This window comes from Lissotriton helveticus, chromosome 5_1, assembly GCF_964261635.1.
Source record: "Lissotriton helveticus chromosome 5_1, aLisHel1.1, whole genome shotgun sequence".
In the NCBI taxonomy this organism is placed as follows: Eukaryota; Metazoa; Chordata; class Amphibia; order Caudata; family Salamandridae; genus Lissotriton; species Lissotriton helveticus.
In genome coordinates this window covers 1420580945-1420608686 of record NC_136065.1, presented here as the reverse complement: position 1 = coordinate 1420608686, position 27742 = coordinate 1420580945, and the positions used below count along the sequence as shown (strand labels likewise).

At 46.5% G+C, this 27742-nt stretch overlaps 1 protein-coding gene across 15 annotated transcripts in view; it reads left to right on the top strand.

The window, feature by feature from the left end:
• Positions 1–27742, top strand: part of HIPK1 (homeodomain interacting protein kinase 1) — a 700213-nt gene that overhangs the window by 423661 nt on the left and 248810 nt on the right. For 9 of the 15 annotated variants that reach the window (XM_078644414.1, XM_078644417.1, XM_078644415.1 and 6 more), the window contains 3 exons: positions 4509–4693; positions 16859–17021; positions 20030–20246. In XM_078644414.1, the coding sequence (XP_078500540.1) occupies positions 4509–4693; positions 16859–17021; positions 20030–20246 (565 nt within the window). Of the gene's footprint in view, positions 1–4508; positions 4694–16858; positions 17022–20008; positions 20247–27742 lie in introns of all 15 variants that reach the window. The other 6 variants (XM_078644411.1, XM_078644410.1, XM_078644403.1 and 3 more) reach the window with 1 other exon arrangement.

Below are 27742 nucleotides of genomic sequence, written 5' to 3'. Positions count from 1 at the left end.
AACAGAGGCCTGCGTCCTATCTTAGACTTCAGGGCTCTAAACCGCTTCCTCCGGAAGGAGAAGTTCAAGATGCCCACTTGGGCTCAGGTCCTGTCTGCCCTCAACCCCGAAGGATGGATGGTAACTTTGACTTGGAAGGATACCTACGTTCATATTCCCGTCCTGCCTGCTCACATGCATTACCTACAGTTCACAGTAGGCCACAAGCATTTTCAGTTTACTGTGCTCCCCTTTGGCCTTACCAGCGCCCCTCAGGTGGTCACAAAAGTGATGGTGGTGGTCGCAGCTCAGCTGTGCAGATCAGGGGTCCCAGGCTTCCCCTATCTCGACGACTGTTGTTAAAGGCAGGCTCGCCCCAAGCAGTCATCAGCAGCCTCCAGACTACGGGGAACCTCTTCACTCGCTGAGGTTCACTATCAACGTGCCAAAGTCACACCTAACTCCCTCTCAGAAGCTCCTTTTCATCGGAACAGTTCTGCATACAGCGCAGTTTCGGGCTTATCCTCCCAAGCAGCGAGTGCGGGATATTCAGGCTATGATTCCCATGTTTCAGCCTCTATTCCGGATTTCAGTGAGAATGACCTTGAGGCTGCTGGGCCTCATGGCCTCCTGCATCCTGCTGGTGGATCATGCCAAGTGGTATCTGCAGTGGGACCTGAAGTTCCGGTGGGCTCAGCATCAGGGCAATCTTTCCGATGTCATCCACATCTCGGAGGGGACTGTACGTCAGTTGCAGTGGTGGCTCATGAACCAGGATTGGGTCAGCAGTAGATCCCTCTCCCTTCCCCAACCAGAGCTCACAGTAATGACGCATGTGTCACTCCTGGGATGGGGCGCCCACTTGGGAGAGGTGGAGATCAGGGGTCTCTGGTCTCCGGCGGAGTCCTTTCTCCTTATCAACCTTTTGGAGCTCCGGGCAAACCATCTTGCACTGACGGCATTACGTCCTTCTGTCAAAGGAAGAGTAGTGCAGATGTTCACAGACAACACCACCGGCATGTGGTACTGCAACAAACAGGGCGTGGTGGGTCGTGGACCCTATGTCAAGGGGCTCTTTGCCTTTGGTCATGGCTGGAACATCAGGCCATATATCTGGTGATTCAACACCTGGCAGGTTCCCTGAACGGTGGGGCGGACAAACTCAGCCACCGGTGCATGATGGATCCCGAATGGCGTCTTCACTTTGAGGTGGTGCAAGGTCTCTTTTGGCAGTGGGGAAAGCCTTGGTTAGATCTGTTCACCACCATAGAGAACGCGCCATGTCAGCAATTCTGCGCAATGGAGTCTGTAATGTGGCACTCGCTTGGCACCGCTTTTCGTTGCAAGTGGAATTGCAGCCTCTTGTACGCCTTTCCGCCTGTATCACTTCTGCCCAGAGTACTAAAGAAGATCAAGCGCGACCGGGCCAGAGTCATTATTGTGTCTCCAGACTGGGCATAAAGAGTTTGGTACCACGATCTCTTGAGCATGGCCACCGATCCTCTGATCAGACTGCCTCTTCTGGAGGATCTTCTGTTAAAGCAGCAGGGGACTGACCTCCAACCGAACCTGTCCAGCCTCCACCTCCTTGCGTGGAGATTGAGCGGCGACAGTTGATAGCTTTTGACCTTCCTCCCGAAGTCTGTAATGTCATCTTGGCAGCCAGGCGTTCCTCCACTAAAACAGTACACGCCTGTAGATGGAATACATTTGATGCATGGTACACAGCAAAGGATGTGGATCCCCTTTCTGCCCCTCTTCCAGAGGTTCTCCTCTTAATTGTATCTTTGGCCCAGCAGGGCTCTTCTCTGGGCACTCCTAAAGGCTACCTTTTGGCCATCTCGCCGTTTCTGCGCCTTCCTGATCAGCCTTCTCTTTTCAAGTCTCCAAACGTAAATAGATTTCTAAAAGGCATTACTCACCTGTATCCTCCTTTCGTAAGGCCCCAGTTGGACTTGAATCTTGTTCTTACTTACTTTGTGTGCTCCCTTTGAGCCACTACATAATTGTACTCTTTGTTGTCTGACCTTGAAGACTGCTTCCTGCTTGCCTTCACATTCTGCTCACAGGGTGAGTGAGCTTCAGGCTCTTTCCTCTAAACCTCCTTTTCTAGCAGTTCATCCAGACAAAGTGGTCCTTCGCACTAGGCCCTCCTTTCTGCCCAAAGTGGTTAACTCTTTTCACATAGGTCAGACTATAACATATCCCACCTTCTTCCCGCCTCTGCACCCTTCCAAAGAGGAGGAGAGACTCCACCGTCTGGACAAAAGACATGCGCTGCCCTTAATTTCCGGGTGGCTGATGAACTCTTTGTGACTTATGTAGTCGGCAAGAAAGGTCGGGCCATTTACAAACGTACCATCTCTCGATTTGTTGTCCTATGCATCAAAATCTGCTATTCTTTGGCAAAAAAAGTAACCTCCTGTAGGACTGCGTGCCCATTCTACCAGGGCGACTGCATCCACTACTGCTTTGAGACGAGGAGTCCCGCTTATTAGCATCTGCCGGGCAGCCACGTGGGCATCCTTGCACACGTTTCACCAAACATTATTGCCTAGATAGCCACGTCCAGAGAGACTGCTATGTTGCCCTTTCTGTTCTCCAGGACTTTCTGGTATGAACTTGGTTCGCAGACCCATCTCCGGGGTTGGCATTGCTGGGGTATCTATTCTAAGGTAAGGAATCTATTACTAATTGTCTCTTTCAGATGAACAAGTTACTTAACTTTGGTAACGATATATTTGTAAGAGACGTATATTAATTATAGATTCTTTACTGCCCCACCCATCCTCTCCGTTCTGTGAACTGACTACTAGTGTAAGGGACTCCCTTTCAGGGCACTAGTTTTGTGCACCAGTGGTCAGTGTCTTGCATGGCTCTGCGCTTCTGCCGTGGAAAGGCTTGTCAGAACGGACGTCTGCGCACAGGGTTGGCATCTAAGTAGACACCACAACGTCATCCCGGCAACCACAACGCCGATGATGGATGCGAAGTCTACCGGGTCCACCTACCGACAGGCAGGGGTACTGCTACAGAAAAATTCTTCGGATCCAGTCTGACGCCTGGGGTAATTCTAAGGTAAGGAATCTATAACTATTATGTTTCTTACAGATATGTCGTTACCGAAAATAAGTAACTTGTTCGTTACGTTCTTTAAAAAAATGGGAACCTGTAATCCCTTAATAAAAGTTTGTTGTTAATGTCCTTCCTTATTGCTGCTGAGTTGTGATGTTCCTAGTCACCTGTAATAAGAAAAAAATGTGGCTGCCCATCCGCTGCAAGTTATAACATTTGAGTTGTGACGTAATAATGCCTGCTGCTAAAGCCAGCAGCTAAGGGCAAAGGCAGTTGAACGTCAGGATGCGAAAGTTGTGCATGGGTGGGAGAGAGTGTAGGTACAGGTACAAAACATTTCCAAGACTTTTGTTTAGTGCATCATATTATCAGTTCACTGTTCTACTCCAGTAAGTTTGAGTTTTTACATAAATATGTTCTACTATTCAGCATAAAATGTTCTCTTCTAATGTTAAATTTGGAATATTTTAGCGCAGATATTCTGTTCACATTTATCCATATCTATAAGTTGGGTATTAAGATGTATTCTACTGATAACGTATGAGACCCCATGAAGAGTAGTTGAAGAATAGCTCAAAAGAGTTGATGGTCAAAGTGTCGGGGGGGGGGGGATTGAAATAGGGGAATTAATTGTAATAGGGAAAAGCTCACTGTTAGATTGGGACATTAGAATGTGAGGAAGAGAGAACCGTTTTTGGCATTTTGGTCCTTAGTCCATGTGACGCTTCAGTTGCATCCTTTGGAGGTCAAGGAGCGCATATGAGCGAGCCTGCAGTTTAAGGTTGAAGGAGTATTCAAGACTTGTCCTCCTAGATCTGAAGATGGTAGGACCCTCTGAGATCCAACGTGGAGAAAATAGGTATCGGGAGCAGTTCTTTGTTAGGATACGCAGTCATTTTGACCATATTTATAATTTAATATGCTAAAATTGTCCCTGTATGAAAAATTGTATTTGAGGTACTGTGCTACAACTGCACAAGAATGCAAAACACGAGAGTTATAATTGTGTGCTTAATCTACTCATCTGTGTTTTGTCAAGAATATAGGAACATCACACAATGTCGCGTACTAGGCTTCTTTTGTTTTAAACCAAGACATCTTTGGTTACCCTATTGCAGATCTGAAATATTAGGCTGCTGGCTAGTTTCAGCCTATGATTTGGATGGGTCTTTGAGGCTTCAGGGGGTCACAGTACACATCTTTCTATATGTCCTAATTATCTTGTGTTTCAGCTTCTGTATTTATCGGTACATTGATAATAGTAGTGCCTGTTTCATTTGTTGTATTTGATAAAATTGAATTTATACTTTAGAATTTTTAACCTACTTTTTTATTGCAGGAGATAGTTTATTGTAAAACCTGGTTTAGAGTATCAAAACCAGAAATCCTCGATCAGGCAAGCATTTTTATATTTCCACTGGCATTCTCATCTCTTCTCTTTTCCTCTCGCAAAGGTGAATATGTCCACAGACTTGGAAGGAACTGATATGTTGGCAGAGAAGGCGGATAGACGAGAGTATATTGATTTGTTAAAGAAAATGTTGACAATAGATGCTGATAAAAGGATCACTCCACTGAAGACGCTAAATCATTCATTTGTTACTATGACTCATTTATTAGATTTCCCACACAGCAACCAGTAAGTACTTTTAATTTCTATTGTCAGTTGTCTGTTTCATGAGCATGGTATTTATCACCTATAGGGTTGCATATCAACACCGTTCTCCATGTTCCTGAGAATGACACATTGTATATGTATGTGTATACATATATATATATATATATATATATATATATATATATATATATATATATATGTATATGACAACAACTCCCGACTCCTTCTACAGTAATTGGACTCCGACACAGGGGTAAGCTTTGCCATTAAGCTTGGTGTATATATATATATATATATATGTATATATATGTCAGGCTTGTTGTATGGCTTATCGGGAAATCCCAAAGTTTCAATGACTAAACATGTATCTTTCAGAGCACTCATAAAGCATGACTATTGCTCTTTAATTGCTGCTTCAACATCGGAGACCACTTTGAGGAACTAATACTTGTCCTTTGTCATCGTCTGTATGATGCCATATCTCATGTCCCCTTCATAACCAAGGTCAACTAACCTAGGCCTCTTCCTTCATCAGTCACAAACTAACAATTCTGAGTTAATCGCTTATCACATACTGTAATTCCAGGACATGGCTATGTTGGTTAGTAGGTACCATATTGTATCAGCATTCCTTAGCTTTTCATATCTTAAAATTGTTTTCCCACTTCTCTTGGATAATGATTCAATATTTTTCCTCATAACAATCCCCTTCCCCGAGTGTTGACACAACAATCAGACTGCAGTTGTTTAGCATACATAGCAAAACATATGTTGATTACTTGCATGGAAAGATCTATCCCCAGACATCCAGCAGATGTACTAGAGGGCTTTTGGTAAGTGCTAGTCTAATTTAGATCATCTCCGAAACCTAATGTAGCATCAGTGCTTTGGAGATTACATTCTCACCTTTACCCCATGTTGTATATGGCATAACAGTCTGCACCCCATGTTTTGTGGCATCAGTGTTGACAAAAAAGGAATCTCAATGTCAAAGGTGTTTAAGACAGGGTCTTCTTTTATGTATGACCCACACATGAAGCTACTTCCAACATTCTTCTCTCTAGACAGTTTGCCATGGTGGAGAGGTAGCTTACTGAAGTGTGTTACTGACTTTGGAACCTGGGGACCCAAGTTTGAATCCCGGCGTCAGCACCTAGCTCAACATCCTGTGATTCTGGGCAAATCACCTTGTGTGCCTATGTTCCTGAAGAAAAATGGGAAATTGTATATGTGATATGCATTTATGTAATCCCTACTTGATGTACATGATCATGTAGATGGTCTCACAGTCTCATGTAATGTACAGTGCTCTGTTTTTCATGTCTAGGTTTGCGCTATATAAATACTAATACATACATACTATTCTGTCATATGTCCAAATCTTTGAGGACAAACCTGAACAAACTTAGAAAAATGCTTTAATCAGACCGTGTCCATGACTTCTCTTTTCCAGTTTTTCCAGAACTATATGCCCCCTATTTTCATATTCTGTCTCCGCATGCACAAGAATGTAATCCAGAACAAAAAAACTGACTCGCTACCACTTCTGCAACACTTAAAGCTCAAATGACACTAACTTTAAGTGATAGGCCCGTAAAGGTGTTACAAAGGGTGTGAGGGGGCAGGGTGATAAGAGGTGCTTAACTGGATATGTCAACTAAAGATCGAAGAATAGGAACTCTTGTTGCTACCCTAGCATGACTGATATTTCTTTTGTATCTGATAAACCTCAGTCATCCTTGTTGGAGCACAAATCATCAATGGCCTGAAGAAATTTGATCACATTTAACCCTAAAAGACCTCCACTGCCTCCATTTGCCAGCCTGCACTATCTTCCTAACTAGCTGCATCATCTACAGTGCCATTGATGGCAGTATCACCACTTTAAAACCCTCTATGGTGTTCCATCATAAAATTCAACCCTTTTTCACAAGATCCTTTCCAAAAAATCTTTGGTAGTGTGAAGCACTGTAACGCTCCGTGTACAATTACAGTAGTGTCCATTAGCTCGGTCTTTGTCTAATGCTTTGTTCTTTACAAGGGCATTCCTACCACTATTGTGCAGCACCCCACCAATCCTACCAGTAGCACAAATAATTGATCTGGATGCTCCCTGGCCTTCACCATGCCATGCCCACAATGATTTCGCTCAGCACCTTTGCACTTGTCTCTATATCCCTCCCAACCATTACTTGTCTACTTGTTCCTTTTGACAACATCACTCAACTTGTTTTACTTTACCCCACCGGTGCACACTTTTCTCGGACCTAAAACTTTAACACATTTTGATGATCACTTCTGTCCTCTAGTTCGTTGAAACGCTGCCACCAGTCTGCAGTTTCTAGCTTGCCACAGCTTTTCCTATTTGTGATTAGCGAAATGCTCCATGAACTGTTTTTGTAAATATTCATCATGCGTACTGGTAAATTTGTTCAAGGATAGCAAACCAGTAAGGCTTATTAAGTAACTGTCTAAAGATTCATTTGTTCCTTGGTTCACTAGATAAATGTTATTGAAAACTTAACCAACACAAGCCTCTATTTATGTATTGGGCCTTCTAAAGTGCTGAATTGGCCCATTTGGGCTTTGGAGCATTATGCTCTGGGTACAAGTATGAAAAGTATGAGCTTTTAGAGGGATGTGTTGCAGGTGCACCCAACCATCCGCTTAAAGTATGAGTTCAGGTATAATAAACCCTTCATGGATGCGCTTTTACAGTGAGGTAGTTGATTGTTCTGCGAGCTAAATCGCATGAAAAGTAAAATGTGAATATGGATTCACAGAAGAAGCAGTTATTACTTCATATATGGTCCAGTGGAATATATATATATACATATACATAGATGCATGACCCAAGTTAGGTTTTTCACAGAACAAAGTTGACCAAAGCCAGTGAATGAATGAATATGGCATTGTAAAGTGCACACCCATCAATAATAGACGCCCCACAGCTGCTAGCAGAGTAAAGAGTGAAAAAAATAGAAGATTGTTAACCTGACTGGAACAGCCATGTTTTAAGGCGTTTAAACTGAAGATTCATTAGCTAAAGCAGGAATATTGAATGGAAGAGCGTTCCGAAGTTAGGACCCAGAACAAAGAAAAAGCGGTCTCTGAGATGAACACAGCCTCCAGAAGGACAACGAGCCGCAGCTGATCGAAAGATCGAAGGGAATATGAAGGAAGGTAAGTCTGAATTCTGTTCCCCAAAAAGACTATGCCTTTGACCGTGGCCAAGATGGCGGCACGGTATGACGTGGGATTCTGTCCCTCCGGCCTCACCGCTTTATAGCCTTGTATTTGCCCCATCCCCGGCCCCCAAATAGCAATACGGGGGCCGGAATTTAATTGCGCTTCCTATGGTGGTGGTACGAGGTTGCCAGCGGCTGCATCGGCACTCCCTGCTCCCGGTGCCTGGCCGGATCGTGACGGCGCTGAAACAATAGCTGCAACGGACACGCTCCTAGACGGACCCTGAAGCGATCTGCGATGGCGCTGCACAGACGAGCCCCTGAACCAGTGACCGGTTTGAGAGCTGCCTAGAGAGATTGCCACAGCTTGGGCTAGAGGGCCTACGGGCCGGCGCAGGGACGCAGTGGCTGCCCATCTGGAGGCCTACAGATCGCCCACCATTTTGTCCCCTTCCCTGCACAGGCAGGGCCCGCGCCCTGGAGTCCACTGGGCTTGGGGCCTGTTAGCACCACTCCACTCCACATGGCTCAGCGGACTGTCCATCCCAGGGCAGGAATTGGCGCCCAACGCAGCTGCAGACCTGCTGGCGAGGGCCGCATTGGTCATCTGAATTTCTGAGTGAGTGGGGCCTGCCAGTCATTTGCGGCCCTGCCTGAGGCAGGGGCTGGCCACGCAGTGGCTGCTTCGAGAACCCGGCTTTGACTGGAGAAGGTACCCAGCTGATTATCAGGGTTTATCCCCCCCCCCCCCCCCAAGACCCCCGCTGCTGACAAGGGGTAAAGACTGAGGGCCCGTGGCCTTTGCATGTGGGAGGACTGAGCTGATGCTAGAGAGGGGGGCCGCGGGCTGCCAGTGTGCCCTTGGACAACTACTCCTTAGCCTGTGATATCACCGGGCACCCCAGCCGACTGCTGGATCAAGCGGACCTAAGCCTCTCCACGCGCCATCCTGCAACGTGGGTGCTGGGGTCTCTGGAGCGGGGAGGGCCGCCTGGTCAGTGCGGGACCCGGTCGAGGAAAACTAGTAGGCCTGGGCACATTTTCATCACGTACCACTGACTCACTTAGGCTGGACAGGAACTTCGTGGCTCCCATCCACTTATTCCAGCCAGGACCCCAGAGCTGTTGTATTCCTGGGCCCGGTGGGACTACTGTGCTACAGATTCACGGACCTCCTATAGCGACCTCCTCAGACTCAGCACAGCGTTATGGCTTCGGCCCGAGCAAAAAGGGAGAAAACCTTCAAAGACCTGGTGCTAAAACAGTCGAGCGGCCCGACACAGCAAATGCAGCACCCTGGGGACTCGGATCAACTGGAAGGGGCAGACGGCCCGGCTACGACTGCCTTCATGATGAAGCTGTTCTCCTCCATCAAAGAGGACTTACTTGAACTGAAGTGGCAACTCTGCTGATCTAAAACATTTCCGGCGGGACATAGACGAAGTAGGCAAAAGGGTGGCTGTACTCGAGGAGCATGAGTTAAGCTGGGAAGAAGACCTCCACTTGCTGCAGCAGGAAGTACTTTGACTGCGGGATCGAAACCTGGAACTGCAGGCCCACCGGAGGATTTCGAGAACCGCTCACAGAGAAACAACATCCGGATTTGTGCGGTGCCCTGGCAAGCGGAGGGACACGACCTTCGATCCTATGTCATGTCCCTCTTTCGGCAGGTGTTGGGAGACAACGGCCCGCAAGAAATACAGATGGACCGGGTGCATCGTGTGGGCCTGCCCGGGGGGAAGAAGGCCCCCCCCGACCGACATACTCGTCCGCGTGCATGACTTACAGCTCAAGGAACAAATCCTACGCAAAGCGCAGGCGGCCCAACCGATCCAGTTTCAAGGTTACTCACCAGCCCTCTTCCAGGATCTTGCAGTGTACACATTAATCAGCCGGAGAGAATTCAGAGTGGTCACCTCCTATCTTCGCGACAATTGCATTCCATATTCATGGGGCCATCCCTTTCGCATCATCTTCAAGCGTCATGGGAAAATTGTGACAGATCCGCTCACTCGCTGATGCTCTTGATCTGCTGGGGCTGGACAACACTGTGGACACAGAGCGGAGGGAAGGTGCCAGAGACCGGGCCGCACTGAGACTTCCAAGATGGCAAACTGTGGGTAAACCATCAGCCTCTGCGAAACCAGACCCGGAGGAGATGGCAAAGATCGGGTAGCTGTGATCTCCTCTCTCTCAGCCTTCGGACTGTCCGTGCTCCCATTGAGCACCTCAATCAATGTCTCATGGATGGATGTCATGGAGTGAGGCTGGAGGGGCACCTGGGACGGTCACTTCTCCCGGATCAGCAAATGCCCCTCTGCAGTTCTTGGTTTCCCAGGTACTCTGTTCTGCGGCTTGCCGCCAAAGGCACAACCCCTTTTGGTCTTCTTTGCAGACAGACTTATGTCTATTGTTCCTTTATGGGGTTCAGTTCCTGTGTTATCTTTTCTTATTTGTAATTGTTGGTGTTCCTTTTAGGGTTTTCCTGTGCTTCGCCCTGCGCTTCCCTCACCTTCTCATCGACACGCACTCACTTTAGCCCAACATTTGTGCTCATCTCCTTACATTCTTTGGCTGCGCCTTGCATGCTAACCCCCATCCGTTATGACTGGAGACCTTAAAATTATGAGCCTTAATGTTCGGGGCTTGAATCACCCTGAAAAGCGCACTGCGATCCTCTCCCTACTGGAACGTTCCGATGGGGATATCGGACTGCTTCAGGAGACCCATCTGCTCGCTAAACATACTCCCTACATGCGTACGCAGCGATTCCCTTGTCAATATTGGTCTTCTGGAGCAGCGAAAAAGAATGGCGTGGCCATCCTTCTGGGGGCAAAATTTGATGGCAAGGTACTGTCCACTTTTTATGGGTCCAAGGGCAGGGTCCTAGCTCTCCGGATTCAATGGTGGTCCACGCTTCTCACTTTGATCAATATTTATGCATCTAGCGCAGATCGAGTCCTTTTTACGCTGGCATGTTGCAGAGGGCCTGGCCTCCCCGGACTCTGCAATAGTGGTGGGTGGGGACCTCAACTTGGTCATGGACAACCATTGTGACCGATTGGGTCAGCGCTAGACACAAGTGGGTGCCCTCTCTTCAGGGGTAAGCAATGGCTGGCCGATAGCGGCCTTCACGATGTCTGGCGCCTTAAGCATGCGGACATGCGAGAAAACACCCATTACTTTGTGGCTCACTAATCCTATGCACGTCTAGACATGTTCTTGGTCTCTAATGCGCTTCTCCCCAGGATCAGCGACGCTTCTATTGCCACACGCTCCCTCTCTGACCATGCACATATTTCTATTTCCATAAGATCTGGATAGGGTTGGGCACGTCCTTGCTAGATGGCGGCTGCGCGTAGGTCATTACACTCCCCTAACATTGTAGAGGGTGTATGTGCCAAGCTATTAGAATACCTCCAACATGATGACACTGGTGAGACGTCTCTGGCTACCGTTTGGGAAACCCTCAAAGAGGTGATACATGGGGAATTTATAGCCACTTTCTCCGCTGACACTCGCCAACGTAAGGAAGCCTGGCTGGGCCTTGAAAAGGAAATGGCGGAACTGGAAGCGATACATAAACACACGGGGTTCCTGAGGGTTTGGCGGTCATTAGAACAGAAGCAGATGCTTCTTAAACGTCTAGACCTTGACAGGGTGGAATATGCTTTGCTTCGCCTCCAACACATGTTTTATTTGGGTAGTGACAGATGTGGGAGGATGTTAACACAGAGATTGCATGCCAGGGCAGTAGCAGTGACTATTCCCTCCCTAAAACGGCCTACAGGCGAGGAGATCCACCTGGACTCCCAGATCATAGAGGAATTTTGACGATTTTACCAATCTCTCTATAGTGCCGATGTGCATGGTACCCTGACGCATGGGAATACCTGGAGTCTAGCAACTTTACTCGGCTCCCTAACGCACAGGCAGAACCCCTGGAAGATCCCATTCGGATAGAGGAGGTTATCTCTGCTATCTCTCGGCTGAAGCTCGACAAATCTCCGGGGCCCCGACGGCTACCCTGCCCTGTTTTATAAAACATTCTGTCATGAACTAGCTCCCTTCTTGACACGGCTGTTCCACTCTTTTCTAGACAGTGGGATGGTTACAAACTCTACGTCCGAGGCGGCGATTTCCGTAAACCTTAAGCCTAAACAAGACCCAGGGCTCTGTAGTTCCTACCACCCGATCTTGCAGCTTAACATCGACGCATAACTCTTCACGGGCATACTAGCGTATCGATTGAACCCCTTTATGGAGGGTCTCATCGATCCAGACCAGGTGGGATTCATTCCTACCGAGCAGTGTGGTGACAATACCAAGCGCCTTATACACCTGTGTAGGAGCTGTGCTCTTCTACGTCGATGCCGAAAAGGGGTTTGATAGTATCCTGGGAATATTTCTTCCAACGTCTTGCGGAGTTCGGGTTTGGCCCCGCTTCCTCCAATGGGTGCAATGCATCTACCATGACCCCCGGGCGTTTGTTAGAGTCAATGGGGTGTCCTCGTCCCCTTTTGAGATCGCCAGGGGCATGAGACAAGGGTGTCCACTCTCGCCACTGTTATTCGCCCTTTAAATGGAACCCCTTGCGCAGAAAATTCGCAATCACCCGGGCATACAGGGTCTCCGGTTCAGAGGCAACATTCACAAGATAAGCCTCTATGCAGATGACGTCATCCTCTCCCTCGGGCAGCCTCTAACCTCCCTCCCCACGTTGGTCAGAGAACTTGAGACCTTTGGACGACTCTCTGGCTTTAAGGTCAATCTTAGCAAGCCCCAGGTACTTAACTTGTCCTTACCGCAAGCACAGGTGGAGGCCCTACTGCAGACTCTTCCTCTGCACTGGTCTAGCGACCCGTGTCCTATTTGAGCATCCTCCTGACCCCCTCGCTCCCACGTACGTTGGAGCTGAACTACTAGACTCTGGTGGCCCAAACTCGGAAGACGCTGGACGGGTGGACTAAACACAATTTATCTTGGTTCGGGCACATCGCCGCGGTAAAAATTACGATCTTGCCGCAAATACTCTACCTGTTCCAGACCCTGCTGTTAGTACCGCCACCTAAAGCTCTGCGAGCCTTGCAGCTTGCCATGAATAAATTCATATGGGGCAATAGGAAGGCATGCCTTTCTGTGGCGCAACTGTCGCGTCCCAAAAGTGGCGGAGGGTCACGGCAGTGACAATGAAGGTGTGGGACTCGTTGGAGCTCTCGAAAGGCCTTACAACCTTCCCCTCCCTGAGGAGACTGATGGTTGACAACCCGGATTTCCCTCTGGGATGTAAGACTGCGGTTGCCCAGCAATGGAGGGAAGCAGGCTGTAAGTGCTTGGGCCACTTATTTGAACTTCATGGCATCATCCCGTTTTATCGGGTTCGCCAAGTCCTTGACTTTCCCAAACCGACGAGTTCTATTATCTACAGCTCCGACACTGGGATACCTCTGGGGCCTATCTACCACATGCCACTCGTAAGATTACCCCTTTTGAGAAATGGATAGCGAACAAGAAAGATAAGTATCTCATTGCGGAACTTTATATCCTCCCTGGTCCGCACACGACAGGGAAGCGCTCACAAGGTCAACTACGATGGTAGGCAGAATTGGGACGGCCCCTTACAGACAAGGAATGGGACAACATCCACTACAGAGCTCACCACATGGCATACAACACTGCTGGGACTGAATCCGCGTTCAAGGTCTCATCCTATTGGTATCTTACGCCAGCTCGGATACACCAATGGGACAAGAACCACAGGAGTGTTGGCGGGGTTGCGGCCTAACAGGCTCCCTTGCACATCTTCTTTGCCGCTGCCCGAGGCTAGAGAGATTTTAGGAGCAAGTGCTCAATTATATCGACACAGCATTTGAAACGGAGATCCCTCGCTTTCCGACATACACCCTGCTAGGCCTATCTAACCCACTCACTTTCTCATTGCGGTCATTACGAGGCAGGCAGATTGGTTTAGCATTGCTCGCAGTGTGGCAGGAGATATTGGCTCATTGGGGTACTACCACGGTTCCGGACCACATGGCTTGGCTCCTTAGCCTCTGGATGACCCTTGCCATGGAACAACTCTTGCTGATTCAAGATCAGAAGAGCTGGAAATATGCAGAACTTTGGGCTCCTTTCATAACGTTCCTATCGGAGGACCTCCACGAGGTCACTTGCCCCAAACTCCTGCAAGTTTTAACCTAATACCTCTAACTTCGGAATAAGGAGTTCCCTCCCTGGGTGGGCGGGAGGAGCAGGGTTAGGCTTGGTGGGTGGAACGGATCGCCGTACAGCTACTGAAGTCATGGGTACGGGTCCCCCTTTGTTTTCCCTTTTCTTATGGGGTGTGTACGAGAGGGTGGGTTTCCCTTTTTTTGTACTCCTGTTTTTGGTGGGTTCTTGTTTCTGTACCTGCATTATCCTTTGGCGTTTTATGCCGTTCTTCTTTAGGTTTGTATTTGAGCGCTGCGAGCCTTCGGGATGCCGGCATTTACACTGTGGAATTTTATACACAATCTATGCATTGTATTTTAGCCCGCCGGCCCCTGTGGTTGTAGGCGATGGGCTGTGTGCAGTTGTCAAGAGACCTGCCAACTAAATCAATACAAAAGATTTGTTCCATAAAGTAAGCAAGAGGTGTTTAAAAAACGGCGACATTTTGAATCACCTGTAGCCGGTGCAGCAAATAGTCTGGAAACTCCAAATATAGACTGTTTGTGTAGTCTAGGTGAGAGGTCAATAGAGAGTGAACATTAGTTAGTCTAGTTGATTCCGGCAATAGTGTCAGAAACTTTTTGAGACTTTTTAGAATAGCAAAGCAGAAACCAGTAGCAGGCTTCACCTGCGGCGCAAAAGAAAAATCTTTGTTGAATTGTATTCCAAGATTCCTGACCTCCTCTACAGAGGAAGGAGAGGGGCCAAGTTCTGAAGACTGCCAGGCACTGGACCAGATAGAAGGTGAGTAGTGAAAAAGCAGGGCTTTAGTTTTAGAGGCATTGAGTTTTAAACAACTGTTTGTCATCCAATTGGCTACTTTCACAAGCCGCGACTGGAAAGAATGTTGGAGTGCACTGTTGGCCTCAGAGAAGGACAGCAATTGCTGAGTGTCCTTGTCATAGGACACTACCTTGAATTCCAGAGGCTCAATAATCTCCGCAACAGGGGCTTCATAAACATTGAAGAGTGCATGGCTTAGGGTTGATCCCTGTGGGACTCCATATTTCAAAGGCTATGGAGCAGACAAATAAGGAAAAGATGGATCCATTGAAACCAATCCAATAGAAAGGACTTAAGCCATTGTACAGCCAGCCAGCGATTTTATGAACTCCATGACTTCAAGCAGAGCTGATTCAGTACTATGACAGTGCCTGATTCCAGACTGCTACAGTGGAACAGGCATCTTCCTTCTTTGAGACATGGAAGTGTATCTATGGACCATTACTGTTTTCAGAGGAAGGAGCTGAGGCTGTAGCGTAACCTGTACTGTTTTTTAGGTGTTATTTTCATTACTGGAGGATTAAAGTGCAATGGAGCTGGCACCCGAGAAGGGACACGAGACCAGTTGTCTGGTAATGAGTAACTTAAGAGACCAATTACTTAAAGTGTTGTTTTCAGTCTCCTTGATGTTGAGTGGTGTGATATCTATCTCCTAGACTTCTAATGATACAATGAGGAGATTCTAAACACCAAGGGCCTCAACACTGAGTATCTTGATCGTCTTAACATAAAGCATGAAGCTGTCCCCTTTGACTTTAAGTGTTTTTTTTGCAATTGATCCGTTAATTATCGCAATCTTTGATGATCACATTGTGATGGTACATGGTTTCGACATTGAAGGGGCAGGATTGACCTGAATGATGATGTTGCTTCCTTTCTCCTTAGGTCTCCCTCTCAGAGTCTTTGGCAGATGTCACAGTGTCAAAGCATTAAAGACACCTTCAGTGTCCCTGTGATTATTATTTTTTCTCTTCCTTGGCTTTGAAGTGTTACCCCCAAGTGAATACTTTCCCTGTCCTTCGGAGCGGTTTTGTCGTTTTCCAATAATATTCATAATCTTTGACAGAACGTGAAGATGGTAAATAAACCACTCATAAATAATGTGGGCCAGAGGCGGCCACTTCCTCCTGCTGAATGGGTACTTCAGAAATACTGATAACATATTAAGAAAACTCTACCCCCCTCTCAAAAGACGAAATGTTTCAAACACATTTAAAATGTCGAGTAACGCAAGATAGTTTGAGGAACCAACCTCAACCAAAGACCGTGAGAAAACCATGAAAGTGTATTGGGATCCTACTCACAGGAACCTGGGGAAAAAACTGACCCTGAAAGGCAGCTTCCAGAATAAGACATGATGGTATATCGAAGCTGTTGACTCCTTAAAGGAACAGCGCGTGTTTCGGTCTTCCCTTTACATGCAGCCTGTCAGACTGTTTTTCCCTTCATGTTAATCATACTCCCATATGGGTTGAGGGTCTCTCTTTGAAGAAGGTGTAAGTTTTGTGTCGAAATTCCGTCTTGTTTATTTAATAAATACAAGATAGGAAAATTGAGGAATCAGCCTGCATAGGCTTTGGAGTATATACCAGCATTTGAGAAATGCCAGATTATCTCTTCCATATATTATTATTTGGAAATAAACTGTTTCCGGATCACCGCCCGCAGGGAGAAATGTTCTATCAGTAAAGATCCTACAATGAACAAGGGTTTCAAGTAAGTAGCATTTCCTACCAATGTCTAGCTTAATTATAAATCATTAGAATTACCTTTTGTATGTTCAGAGAGGTATCAAATATTCCATCTTCAACATTTATATATGTGCACTGCTTTGACTACTTTCAGAAAAACCTAGACTGAGCCCCCATGTATGGTCTGGCACACAGGAAGTAATCGATTTCACAGTTCATGTAGTCTCTGTAGATTTGATGTGGTCTGTTATTTAGAAGCTGTCACATTCTGTCTCAGACTAACTCTGTATTAATCGGTCTTGTTCTAATTTCAGTGTAAAGTCCTGCTTTCAAAATATGGAGATTTGCAAACGGAGGGTTAATATGTATGACACTGTGAACCAGATAAAGAGCCCATTCACAACACATGTGGCTCCCAATACAAGCACAAACCTAACAATGAGCTTCAACAACCAGATCAATACAATGCACAATCAGGTATGGATTTTACAGTTGACTATGGCTTGTACCTATAAACGTTTAGTAGAAAGATGTAGAAAATTGAAATAAGAGATACTTATTGGAAACAATGTACTGGGCAGGCATGGGCTGATCTACATTATGGTAAATTAGTTTGATAATTCTGTGGAAGCTATTCCGACTGACCATGGTATTGCTATCCGAATAAGTTACAATAAGCCATGATCATGCATTTTGCGCTGTCACCACACTACATCTTTTGCTTGTATTTGATTCTGTAAATCGGCGTTAATGCCTTTTCACCATACTGTAAGTAATAAGCAACCAGTATTTCACTGTTTATGTCTCGCCAGATATCATTCCTACTTGCCATTTCAAATCTCATCTGTTTAATTATTTTTTTATTCAGAACTCATATTTAATCTGCATTATCATTCATCTTGATAAGCTGTGTATTCACAACTCTTATGGGGAATGAGAAAGTTCATAAAGTTTCCCAGGTGAAGAGGAGAGGATTGAAGGTGATTCCCAATGTTTAAGGATACCTAATACCAGATAAAGGCAGCAAGGCAAGGTTCTTAGCCAGTAAAATTCGATTTAATAAAGATGATCTTGAAGGTAGGAAGATGGACTGAATTGGCATGCAGGGAGCAATAAGGGTGGTTTTATTGTGTGTATAACGAGACACAGTACCATCGGGACACTGGTTGAGCAAAGCACTAAAAAGTTTAAATTGATTGTTAGAAGTTGGCGGTGTCATCGTTTAGTTTTGCAGAAACCCCTATCATATTTAAAGCTTTTTGTTAAACTTTCCTCTTAACCTGTTCTGTGCTGAGGGCGAAACAGTTACATCCTCCATCACGGTGCTCGTGTGCTGAGGACTGAACCATTCTGTTCTCTGCACGCAACCACCAAATCCCTCTGCTGTTTTGTTTTTCAGCCTCAGCTGATTTGTTTTCCAGTGTAATGACGATCGGCACGCATGGCGTGCTAACGTCATTACATTGAAAGTGAAACAAGCTGATCGACTCATGTCAGTTTCTCTGCTTCAGTGCTCGTGGGGCTATCTAGGCCCCCAAAACACAAGGGAGTGGTATCATTGGAAAGGAGAGACTCTCCCCGATCCAAGCCCCCCCCCCTCCCACCCCCCGCCCGCCGGGTGAGGGCAGAAAGCCCACTAGGCACCAGGGATATTTTTATGGGCATGTCCGGGTGTCTTCCCTTTTTTTAGGCACATCTGGGGCAGAGCGATATGGGGCCAGAAACCCACTAGATACCAGGGAAAGTTTGTGTGTGTGAGAACTGGAGTTCGGCTGACGATTTGCATGTGCTGGCTGCGTGTGTACTGACATATTGCTGACGGTGTGTGTGAACTTTAGCTTGGCTGGCAATATGCATGGATGGCGCTTGGCTGGCGGTGTGTATGGATGATGCTTGGCTGGCAGTGTGTGTGGATGGCGCTTGGCTGGCACTGTATGGACTGTCGCTTGGTTGGCGGTGTAGTTTGTGTGGATCCCCCAGCGTTTTCTTACCCGGATACCTTGCAAAACTCAAATTGAGCTAACAAGCCACATTTTTCTCACATGCCTGTGAGGGAAAGATAAAGGATCACCATGCCAACACAAATTCCCTACTCCCCAGTGTTCCCCTCGCTCTTCTGATAAAAATGATACCTCACTTGTGTGGGTGCCCAGAGCCGGTGTCCGCTCTGGGCCCTTATAGACACACTTTGGTGCCCCTTCTATCGGTACGTGTTTTTGGCCCTTCCCTGTTGCAGGCACCTGGCCCACCCACACTAGTGAGGTATCAGTTTTATCTGGAGTTTGCATGGGATTCTGTTTAAGAAAATGTTGCAAGCCACGCCTCCTTGTACTACCCCGGGTGTCTAGTTTTCAGAAATATCTGGGTTTGGTAGGTTTCCCTAGATGGGCACCGAGCCAAAAACGCAGGTTACTCCCTTTTAAAACCAGGTTATTTTGTGATCGATAATTTTGTTGTCTCCACAGTACGTTTTGGGCCTACCCTCACTAGAGGGGTACGATTTTTATTGGGAGACCTGGGTAAATTCTAGGTGGTAGGAAATGTGTTGGCCCAGTGATCAAACAACTTTTCCACACAGAAATGGAAGGAAAATTGGATTTTTATTGTTTAAGCAAAATTTGAGGTTTGCTGGGGATTCTGTGTATGAAATCTTTGGGGCTCCACACAAGCCACACGTTCCTGGACCCCCTTAAGTGTCTAGTTTTCATGAAATGTCTGGGTTTGGCAGCTTTTCTTAGAGGGCCACGAGTAGCGAAAAGGTAAATGAATTAAAAAAGAATATTCAAAACATAGGAGCAGTTAGAGCTACTGAATGTGTGAATTCTAAAATAATGCTTGTTTTCTTGACATTCCTAATGTGTGAGCCAGACTTGCAGATTAGTCCGTTTTGCTGTTTAGTTTTGCCACTGTTTTCCTAACCGGAAATAAGCTCGCTTTTATGCAAATTTTAGGAAATTGGTAATCTTTCAATCTTAAATCTAGAAACTCTTGCAGACCTAGGATCTCAGGAAACATCCGATAGCGTTATCTTGTTTGTAAGTCAATAGGGGAAGAAGATAACCTGTCTGCTGTCACAATTGTGCTTGAACAAACCTTAATATGACATCTTGAGTTTTGTCGCACCTGTTGCCAATTGTAAGCAACATAAATACAAGATAGAACTCCTCACCATTTTCCAAAAAATAATGTACCAACAAGACATTTACAAAAAAAAATCGCACAAGGATACAAATTGAAAACTGCTGAAGTAGACCTATTGTTATTTGGTTGAAACCTTTTAGCTATAAGGGGACTTTGTTCTGCTAATCCTGTTACATAAGCACCAGACTGGGGCTGGCTGTTATGTCAGAAATGGGTTGCCTGTGTTTCTTCGACTTTTTAGCGTTCGTATTCTGCATAAACCATTTAACTGTATTTGCTTCTTCTAAATGTGGATGTCTCGCATATAGAGTGAATTTTTGCAGCTGCTACTTTTTCCTTCTCAGGCCAGTGTTTTGGCATCGAGCTCAACGGCTGCCGCCACCCTTTCTCTGGCAAATTCCGATGTCTCACTGCTGAACTACCAGCCTGCACTCTATGCGCCGTCGGCAGCTCCTGGAGTGGCACAACAAAGCGTATCACTGCAGCCTGCAACAACACAGCTTTGTGCGCAGACTGATCCTTTTCAACAGACATTCATTGTTTGCCCTCCCACTTTTCAAGGTAGGTCAACATGCTGTTTTATTGTTCATGAACAAACAATAATTATTCACAATCTGTGCATGGTCACCCGTTCATGTATATGGTTTAAATTGTTGATAACTAAGGGTTGTGTTCTCTTTTTCACATGGTTTAGTACAATTAGCATCGGGTTATTTTTTTTTAACTGAAATAAGCAAGGAGTATGTATATCAAATGTAGCCAAGTTGTTTTGAAATAGATAAAAAAATTTAATCTTAAAAATCTTTTTTTACACACATCATTTAAGAATGGTTTGAGCTACGATAACGTTCAAGTAATTTTCTAATCAATGAGCACTAGCAATTCTATTTTCAGTATAGCAGTGTGCAGCTAGAATTGGCAGTGTAGATCTTTATAGGCAAGCCTAGGAATTTAAGATTAGCAGAGGCTTGAGTTGTAGTTACAGGCCTCTCAAAATAGTGACCGATAAATGTAAATGATGTTTATGTGGAGGGAGGTCTTTGTTAAGAAAATCTTCAGGAATTAGTGTACTTATTATACATGAACTTACTTGTAGATAGTTTTTGGCAAAAATCCTGTGTTTCTTAGACTGCTGCTAAACAGAAAAGGTTATTTGGATGCCACCAGCTATGCCATAGATAAGTTTTCCTCAGAACTAGAATGTGTTTACATTTGTAAGAAGCCTCTTTCCACAACAAAATATCCTTAAGAGAAGAAATTCGAATATTGAATATTTGGGTTTTGCAGTGTAAATCTTTTCTGTATTTACATGCTGTTCATTATTTTGTCATCTGGTGGTTAGGTCTGGAATTATCCTCGTTTAGCACTCTTCCTCTCTCTTACTCTTTGCTAGGCGTCGTTTGTTACCATTTGGCACCTTGTCCAGACCTCTCCAGAGGTCCGATGCCCACCCCGGAAGCTCCCTGTGTGTGGTAGCTATCTTCAGATAATTTTTTCAGCCATTCAGTCTGAAATTACGGCCCAGGGCTCTTCGAACGTCTAAAAAAAAAAAGAGGGAAAAGTGATAGTTCTTCAAACAATTACAAAGGTTTCAACCAGCAATCAACATCGTAGAGCATAGGAAAAGAGGATAACAGATATCCAATAAGGTATCTTTTGAGTTTTCCTCAGAACTAGAATGTGTTTACATTTGTAAGAAGCCTCTTTCCACAACAAAATATCCTTAAGAGAAGAAATTCGAATATTGAATATTTGGGTTTTGCAGTGTAAATCTTTTCTGTATTTACATGCTGTTCATTATTTTGTCATCTGGTGGTTAGGTCTGGAATTATCCTCGTTTAGCACTCTTCCTCTCTCTTACTCTTTGCTAGGCGTCGTTTGTTACCATTTGGCACCTTGTCCAGACCTCTCCAGAGGTCCGATGCCCACCCCGGAAGCTCCCTGTGTGTGGTAGCTATCTTCAGATAATTTTTTCAGCCATTCAGTCTGAAATTACGGCCCAGGGCTCTTCGAACGTCTAAAAAAAAAAAGAGGGAAAAGTGATAGTTCTTCAAACAATTACAAAGGTTTCAACCAGCAATCAACATCGTAGAGCATAGGAAAAGAGGATAACAGATATCCAATAAGGTATCTTTTGAAAAAAAACAAAGAAGTAGGTGGGGCATTTGGGCAACCAAATAGGTGGCCCGAGAATAACTAACCTAAGGGACATTTTTTTTGGTTTTTTTTGTTTTTGAAAAAACCTTTATTGTTCAGTTCTGTAAAACATAATGTCAAGCCTACAACCCAGGGGCTGGCAGACATAATCAGAATTGCATCAATGAACACAGCCCTTCAGCCGACAACCCTGGGGCCCGGCGGCGTGATGAAGTAGGGTGTATACAGAACCATCAGTCTCACCAAGGATATACGAACGACTTGATTTTTAAATTAAACAAGAAAAGCAGAGTTACATATCAGTCGCGTACACTGCAATACACAGAGTCATATACAAAGCACTCAATGTCACTTCGTTACAGTAAAGGACCTCCCACATGGCCATCCTGGGACATGGCTAATTCCGCCGTAGGAGAGTCACAGAGCTCCCCCCTATAAGCGTTCCAGTGTCCCCATTTCTTGTCCCACAATTTGGGGCATCCCCGAATCTTGTGTACTGTCTTTTCCGCAATCATGCAGCGATCCATTTCGGCCACCCAGCACACCACCAACAATCTGTCCGGTGAGCCCCACTTCATTGCTATGGAGCGCTTAATTAGTAGGAAGCCTAAAGCCGCCCTATTGCAGCTCAGGGCCAGTCAGGTCATTGGCCCCCCAAATGTTAAGGACACACTCCTTGGGTGATGGCAAGAGCAGTTTACCCAAGGAACTACTCATTTTTTGGATTGCCCCAGTCCAGAACCGTTGAACCACCGGGCAGTCCCACAAAACGTGGTAAAAAGTACCAGGGAGGCCACAGCCCCGCATACACAGGGCATCGGGGCGCCGCCCAATTCTGGCCAGGGTAAGGGCAGACATGTACGCTCTGTGCAACACTTTTAATTGGATCAGTCTAAATCTGTGGCAAATAGCCGATTCCCTCGGGGACATCAGCGCCGAGCGCCAGTCCTCGTCGGCTAGGGAGCCCAAGTCAGCCTCCCATTTAGAGCGCAAGGACTGAAAGGAGTCAGGGAGATTATTACATAGCTTACGGTAGGTGAGGGAAATGGCCTTCTCAGGGAGGGGCTCCGATAGTAGCCTATCCTCAAGCGGAGAAGACACCGGAAGGTTGGCCAGGTCTGGGACAGCAGTCAGGATAGCATGTTGAATTTGCAGATAGCGGAAGAATTCGGTGGGCGCAAGGGCATATTTGGACTGTAGGTCGGTGAAGGTCATCAATTTCCCTTATGGACAAGGTCTCCCAGCTCCAAGATCCCAGTATGTCCCACTTATCAAAGCCTTGACAGAAACAAAGGGAGCCGAGGCTCTGCGCAGACCACAAAGGAGTTGCTTTGGTAAATTTCTAAGGGACATTTTACTAGGAGAACACGCCCTTTAGATTTTGGTCAGAGAGACAACCACCAGGTTTGCAATCTCTGCTTGCTAAGGGACCACAACTCCCAAGTGCTGCGAGGCGTGTGCCAAATTCAAACTGAAATCACTCAGCGTCCGAGAGAAGCAGCAGTAGTAGCGGTACACCATGTAGACCCAAAAGAGCAGAACATCATTGTAGTTCCTAGGTCTCTTGAGTGAGAAAGACAATAGCGTTGCAAAGGACAACAAAGGAGAAAGCTCAGATGCCAAGGTGGAGACAATCTGCATCGACCGGTAACAGATGCAACAAAACCACAAAGAGAAACACGGGCAGGTAACGCATAAAAATGGGTTAACCGAGTAGAGGCCTTCGGATTTACAACACTTAAAGGCTGTCTTTCTTCCAAAACACTTGTAGAAGAAAAAAAAAACTCTGGTCCCAAACCAGGGAGACCGCAGGAGGGTGCTCCTCTGAAAAAAATATGATCATTGACTACAAGAGCAGGAGAGGACAAAGTCAGCAGCCAGTACACTGCCACCACGAAGAGAGAGTGCTCGAGGTTGAGCGGAAAAAGAGGTGGCTCAAAGCAAAGATGGCAGCAATCCCCCAAACAAAGAAGTATTCTGATGCCTTCCTTTGGGAATTTTTTATTCCGTGGAAATGGAAAAGTGCCACGGAGAGGTGGAGACGGCTGACCTCGAACCACCAATGAAACCAGAGACCTGATAGGAAGATGAACATAAAATGTTATATGACGAAGCCGACCCTGTGGCTCAAGGGCTACTTCGTGACGCCAATGACATGGAAGATCAGTGGCAGGATCTTGACACCGACTCACTAGAAGAGAGTTGAAATGTATCAGTCGAGGCCTTCACCTCTGGATGATTTCTCTATGTGTAACACAGTGGTCAAGAGAGCAGCAGACAAGTATGAGAACCAGCTAGAGGAGGAAAAGACACAAACATACTTACTACCTGAAACACTCCTACACTCGCGAAGCAAGTGAAAATACCAATGCTGCCCAGCATCTTGGCCCATGGAAGAGAGGCGTTCAATCATCTGGCAACTCACTAACACCAAGAGCGGAAAGTAAATACAAGGGACCTTGCCTAATGCAAGGTAAAGCTTATAGCAGACTTTTTCATTGTGTCCACTGCAAGGAAAGGGCCAGTGTACTAACCTCATCAGAGAAACCTCCTAAAAAGGAGAGGAATAGGATTGAGATGGTGGGCTGGACATTTGAAAGAGTAGCTGCAACACAATGATGGATTGGCAACCCCAACACACTAATAAAGAAGTATATCCACCAACACGCTGAAGAGGTGGGAGAGTTGCTGAAACACCTGCCAAAGCAGTGCCAAAAGAGAGCAAACTCACTTGTAGAAGATGGAAAGTCTACACATGCCTAAACTCCGCCCTAAACGCTGCAGACAAGGCAAGCAGGCAGCTGGTCACAGGAAGAACACCAAGAATGAACACCAGTCTGCAGTGTCAGGTTTAAACAAGCATTTGCAATGCAATAGGTCTCGCATTAAGAAAGTTTGATCTTTTGGTATTGTAAATGATCTTTTTTTTAATTTTTGTTTTTTAATTGTGAAAATATATAAATTAATAGCTTTGTCTTTTACAATGCCAATAGTTTTACTTTTTAGGTTTCTCCTGGCGTCTGCTGCGCAGCAGCGTTCGCGCAGGCGAACACTTATGTTAGAACAGTACGGGGGCTTTGTCCCGCCTGCTCTTCCATTGGCTAGCTCTATAAATGGAGGCTAGCCATTGGAAGAGAGATCTGTCCGTCATTGCCGGAGCAGATTCGTGGGTGTTCCGGAGATTTTTACTCATCCCGCTCCTTTGCGATCGTCATGCGGCGGTGGGCGGTGGTTTATTTATTTATTTTTTTACAGGTTTGTTTTTGCTCATTTCTCAGAAGATGGCGGCTGGGCAGTAGCTTACTTGTTTTCCTCATTGCTAAGATCGTCCTGGTCCCGCATGGTGGTATCCCGCTGTCCGTCCCCTCTCCCGCTGTCCCTGTCTTTGTTTCCCGCCCCCCCACCCCCTGCGCTGTCCGTGACTATCTATCACTACGGAGCTTCGCCAGTCAGGCGCATTTATCGCCTGAAGATTTGCGGCTGCAGTTCTGAGTGAATTCGGCAGAAATGGACATCGGAACAACTCGCAACTAACCTGTGCAGCAGAAGTGACCTGAATTGGTTAATGTGGCGGAGTAATCGTGAGTGGACTTTTGGTGAGGCAGGATCTCGGCAGCGCAATATGGCGGCAGCTCGAGACACGGAAGGTCAGTGAGACCCTGCTGTAATCGGAGCTGACCCACTATGCCACCGGTGGCTGAGTGCACCCCACGCCCACGCCTTGTGCATCCAGGCCTGCAGAGCCTCGGAATTATGCGGGCCGGCCTTTGCCTCCGAATTCATTGCGGCCCTGATGACGAGGCAGCCTGTTATTGCCATTATTGAGGCTCAACAAGCAAAGTAAGTGAGTGCCTGAAAGGAGTGAGCTCTCACTCTAATTGTTGACATTTAATTTGTTTTTTGGCAATAGCCACAGTGCGTGGTCATAGTGTATTGGTGGTGCCGGTTGGGTGCAACAAATGACTGTCAGCGCAGCGCGGTCACATACATCAGCAGAGTGGCAGCACCAGGTCTGGGATAGCCTGCTGGTGTGATCGCTGGTGCCCCGGATGTGCGAGGCTAGGCAGCTGAACTAATTTTTAGGAGAAGTTGAAGAACTTCGAAGACGACACAGTAAGTACTAGTATAACTTACTAGTAACGCTCGTCTGGCTGTCTGAGGCAGCCTACAGTGCTCTCTGCCATTCTGAGACTCTGCCAGTCTTTGTGTGTAGTGTGTTATTCAGTAGTTACGTCTGCGGCAGGCTAACTTGTCGTGGTGTAGTGTGACGGGTGTCTCTCTACTCTCTTCTTAATGTCACACAGAGCTCAGCCTCAGCTTCACGCACGGCACTGACTGACTCTCACATTTGTGACATTCTCAGAGGCCCCTGAGTCCTCTCATCATACTCTCCAGATTTTTCAGGCAGAAGCTGGCCAGGGGGTGTACTAGGGTTAGTGCCCTTCCATTTCTAGTGCTCTGCAGAATTTTCAAGAACTTCTTCTTTGTTTTTGTCACTTTGTTTGCGCCACCATTTTTTTCATGGGGCGGGAGGGTGCCTTCTCGCTCGTCCGCTGCCCCCCAGCCCCCTCCCGTCTTCAAATGCTCCGAGGCAATTTCTCCCCGTCCCTTCCATCCCAGAGGCGCAACTAGAGCCAAATTTCGGGGGGGGGGGGCTAAAAAAAAATGTCGGGGGGGTGGGGGGGGGCTGAACCTTTAATCAGTAGGCAGAGTGGAGCTGCAGGGGCTCTTAAAAGGGGTGAAACAATTGCAAGGCCTAATTAACATTCAAATGGTCTTTTAAAGACCTGTGAAATGTTCGGTGCGGCTGTGTGTGTGTGCCTGGGATCTGTCTCATCCCGGGCTGCCACTCACGACGGGGGGGAGGGGGGTGCTGAAGCCCGGTGAGTCCAATGGGTGTTGCGCGCCTGCTCCACCCCCCTCCCAGTCCGATGCCTTCTCGCTCGTCCGCTGCCCCCCCCAGCCCCCTCCCGTCTTCAAATGCTCCGAGGCAAATTCTCTCCGTCCCTTCTACCCCCCTCCTAGTCCGCGCCTTCTCGCTCGTCCGCTGCCCCCCAAGCCGAGCTTCTGTTTTGCACTCAATCTGCCTAGATTTCAGCACCACCGCAGACATTACTCTTCTGAAGGTCTCCTTACATTGTGTTCACATAGTAAGCGAGAGGTCTTCACTGCAGAATCTGATCTCAACACACTGGAAGTGACAAGTGCATCTTTTTTCAAGTTCTGTGAGGTAGTGATGAAAAGATATTTAAATGTAGTAACTTCTCTAAGTTGAACGTTGAGCATGTGTTTAAGATCATCTATTCACATCGCCAGCAGATGAAGATGTTCCCTTGGTTGAGCTGGATGTATTTTCTTGGCCTTACTAGCTCACAGCTTCCAGTGGTCCACAGAGCCTTTTTTTGCAAGCAACACTAACAAACCCGTCCATTAAAACGTAGGGTCAGTTTGATACTTTCCACACACGTGTGCCTGGTATGGCCGTTAAAATGACATTAAAGACGTCATTCACTTGTAAGTTAAACACCAATGAGGAGGCATCTCTGCTGCTCGTCCCGGTTGGCGGTAGCTGCCTTGCCTTGCAGACACAAACACAGCTATGAGACAGTGTGCTATCCTTTAAGTCACTGTTTGTAAGTAGCACATATGTGCCAAATAATGTGATGCTCTTCTCAGCTTCCCCTTGTGTTCACGTCTATTATTTATTTCAAAGACCATTAATAACTCCAGAAAGCCTACACAGGGGGCTTTAGCCTTTCAGTGTTGTCCATGTAATGTGTAGCAAACCATAAAGACATGGGAGCAGGCAGAACCAACCCTGGCTCTGATTCCGACGTGGCAGCTGATACAGTGTCTTCTGAGCTCAGCAGTCCTGTGCCAGCTCCTCAGGGTATGGCGAG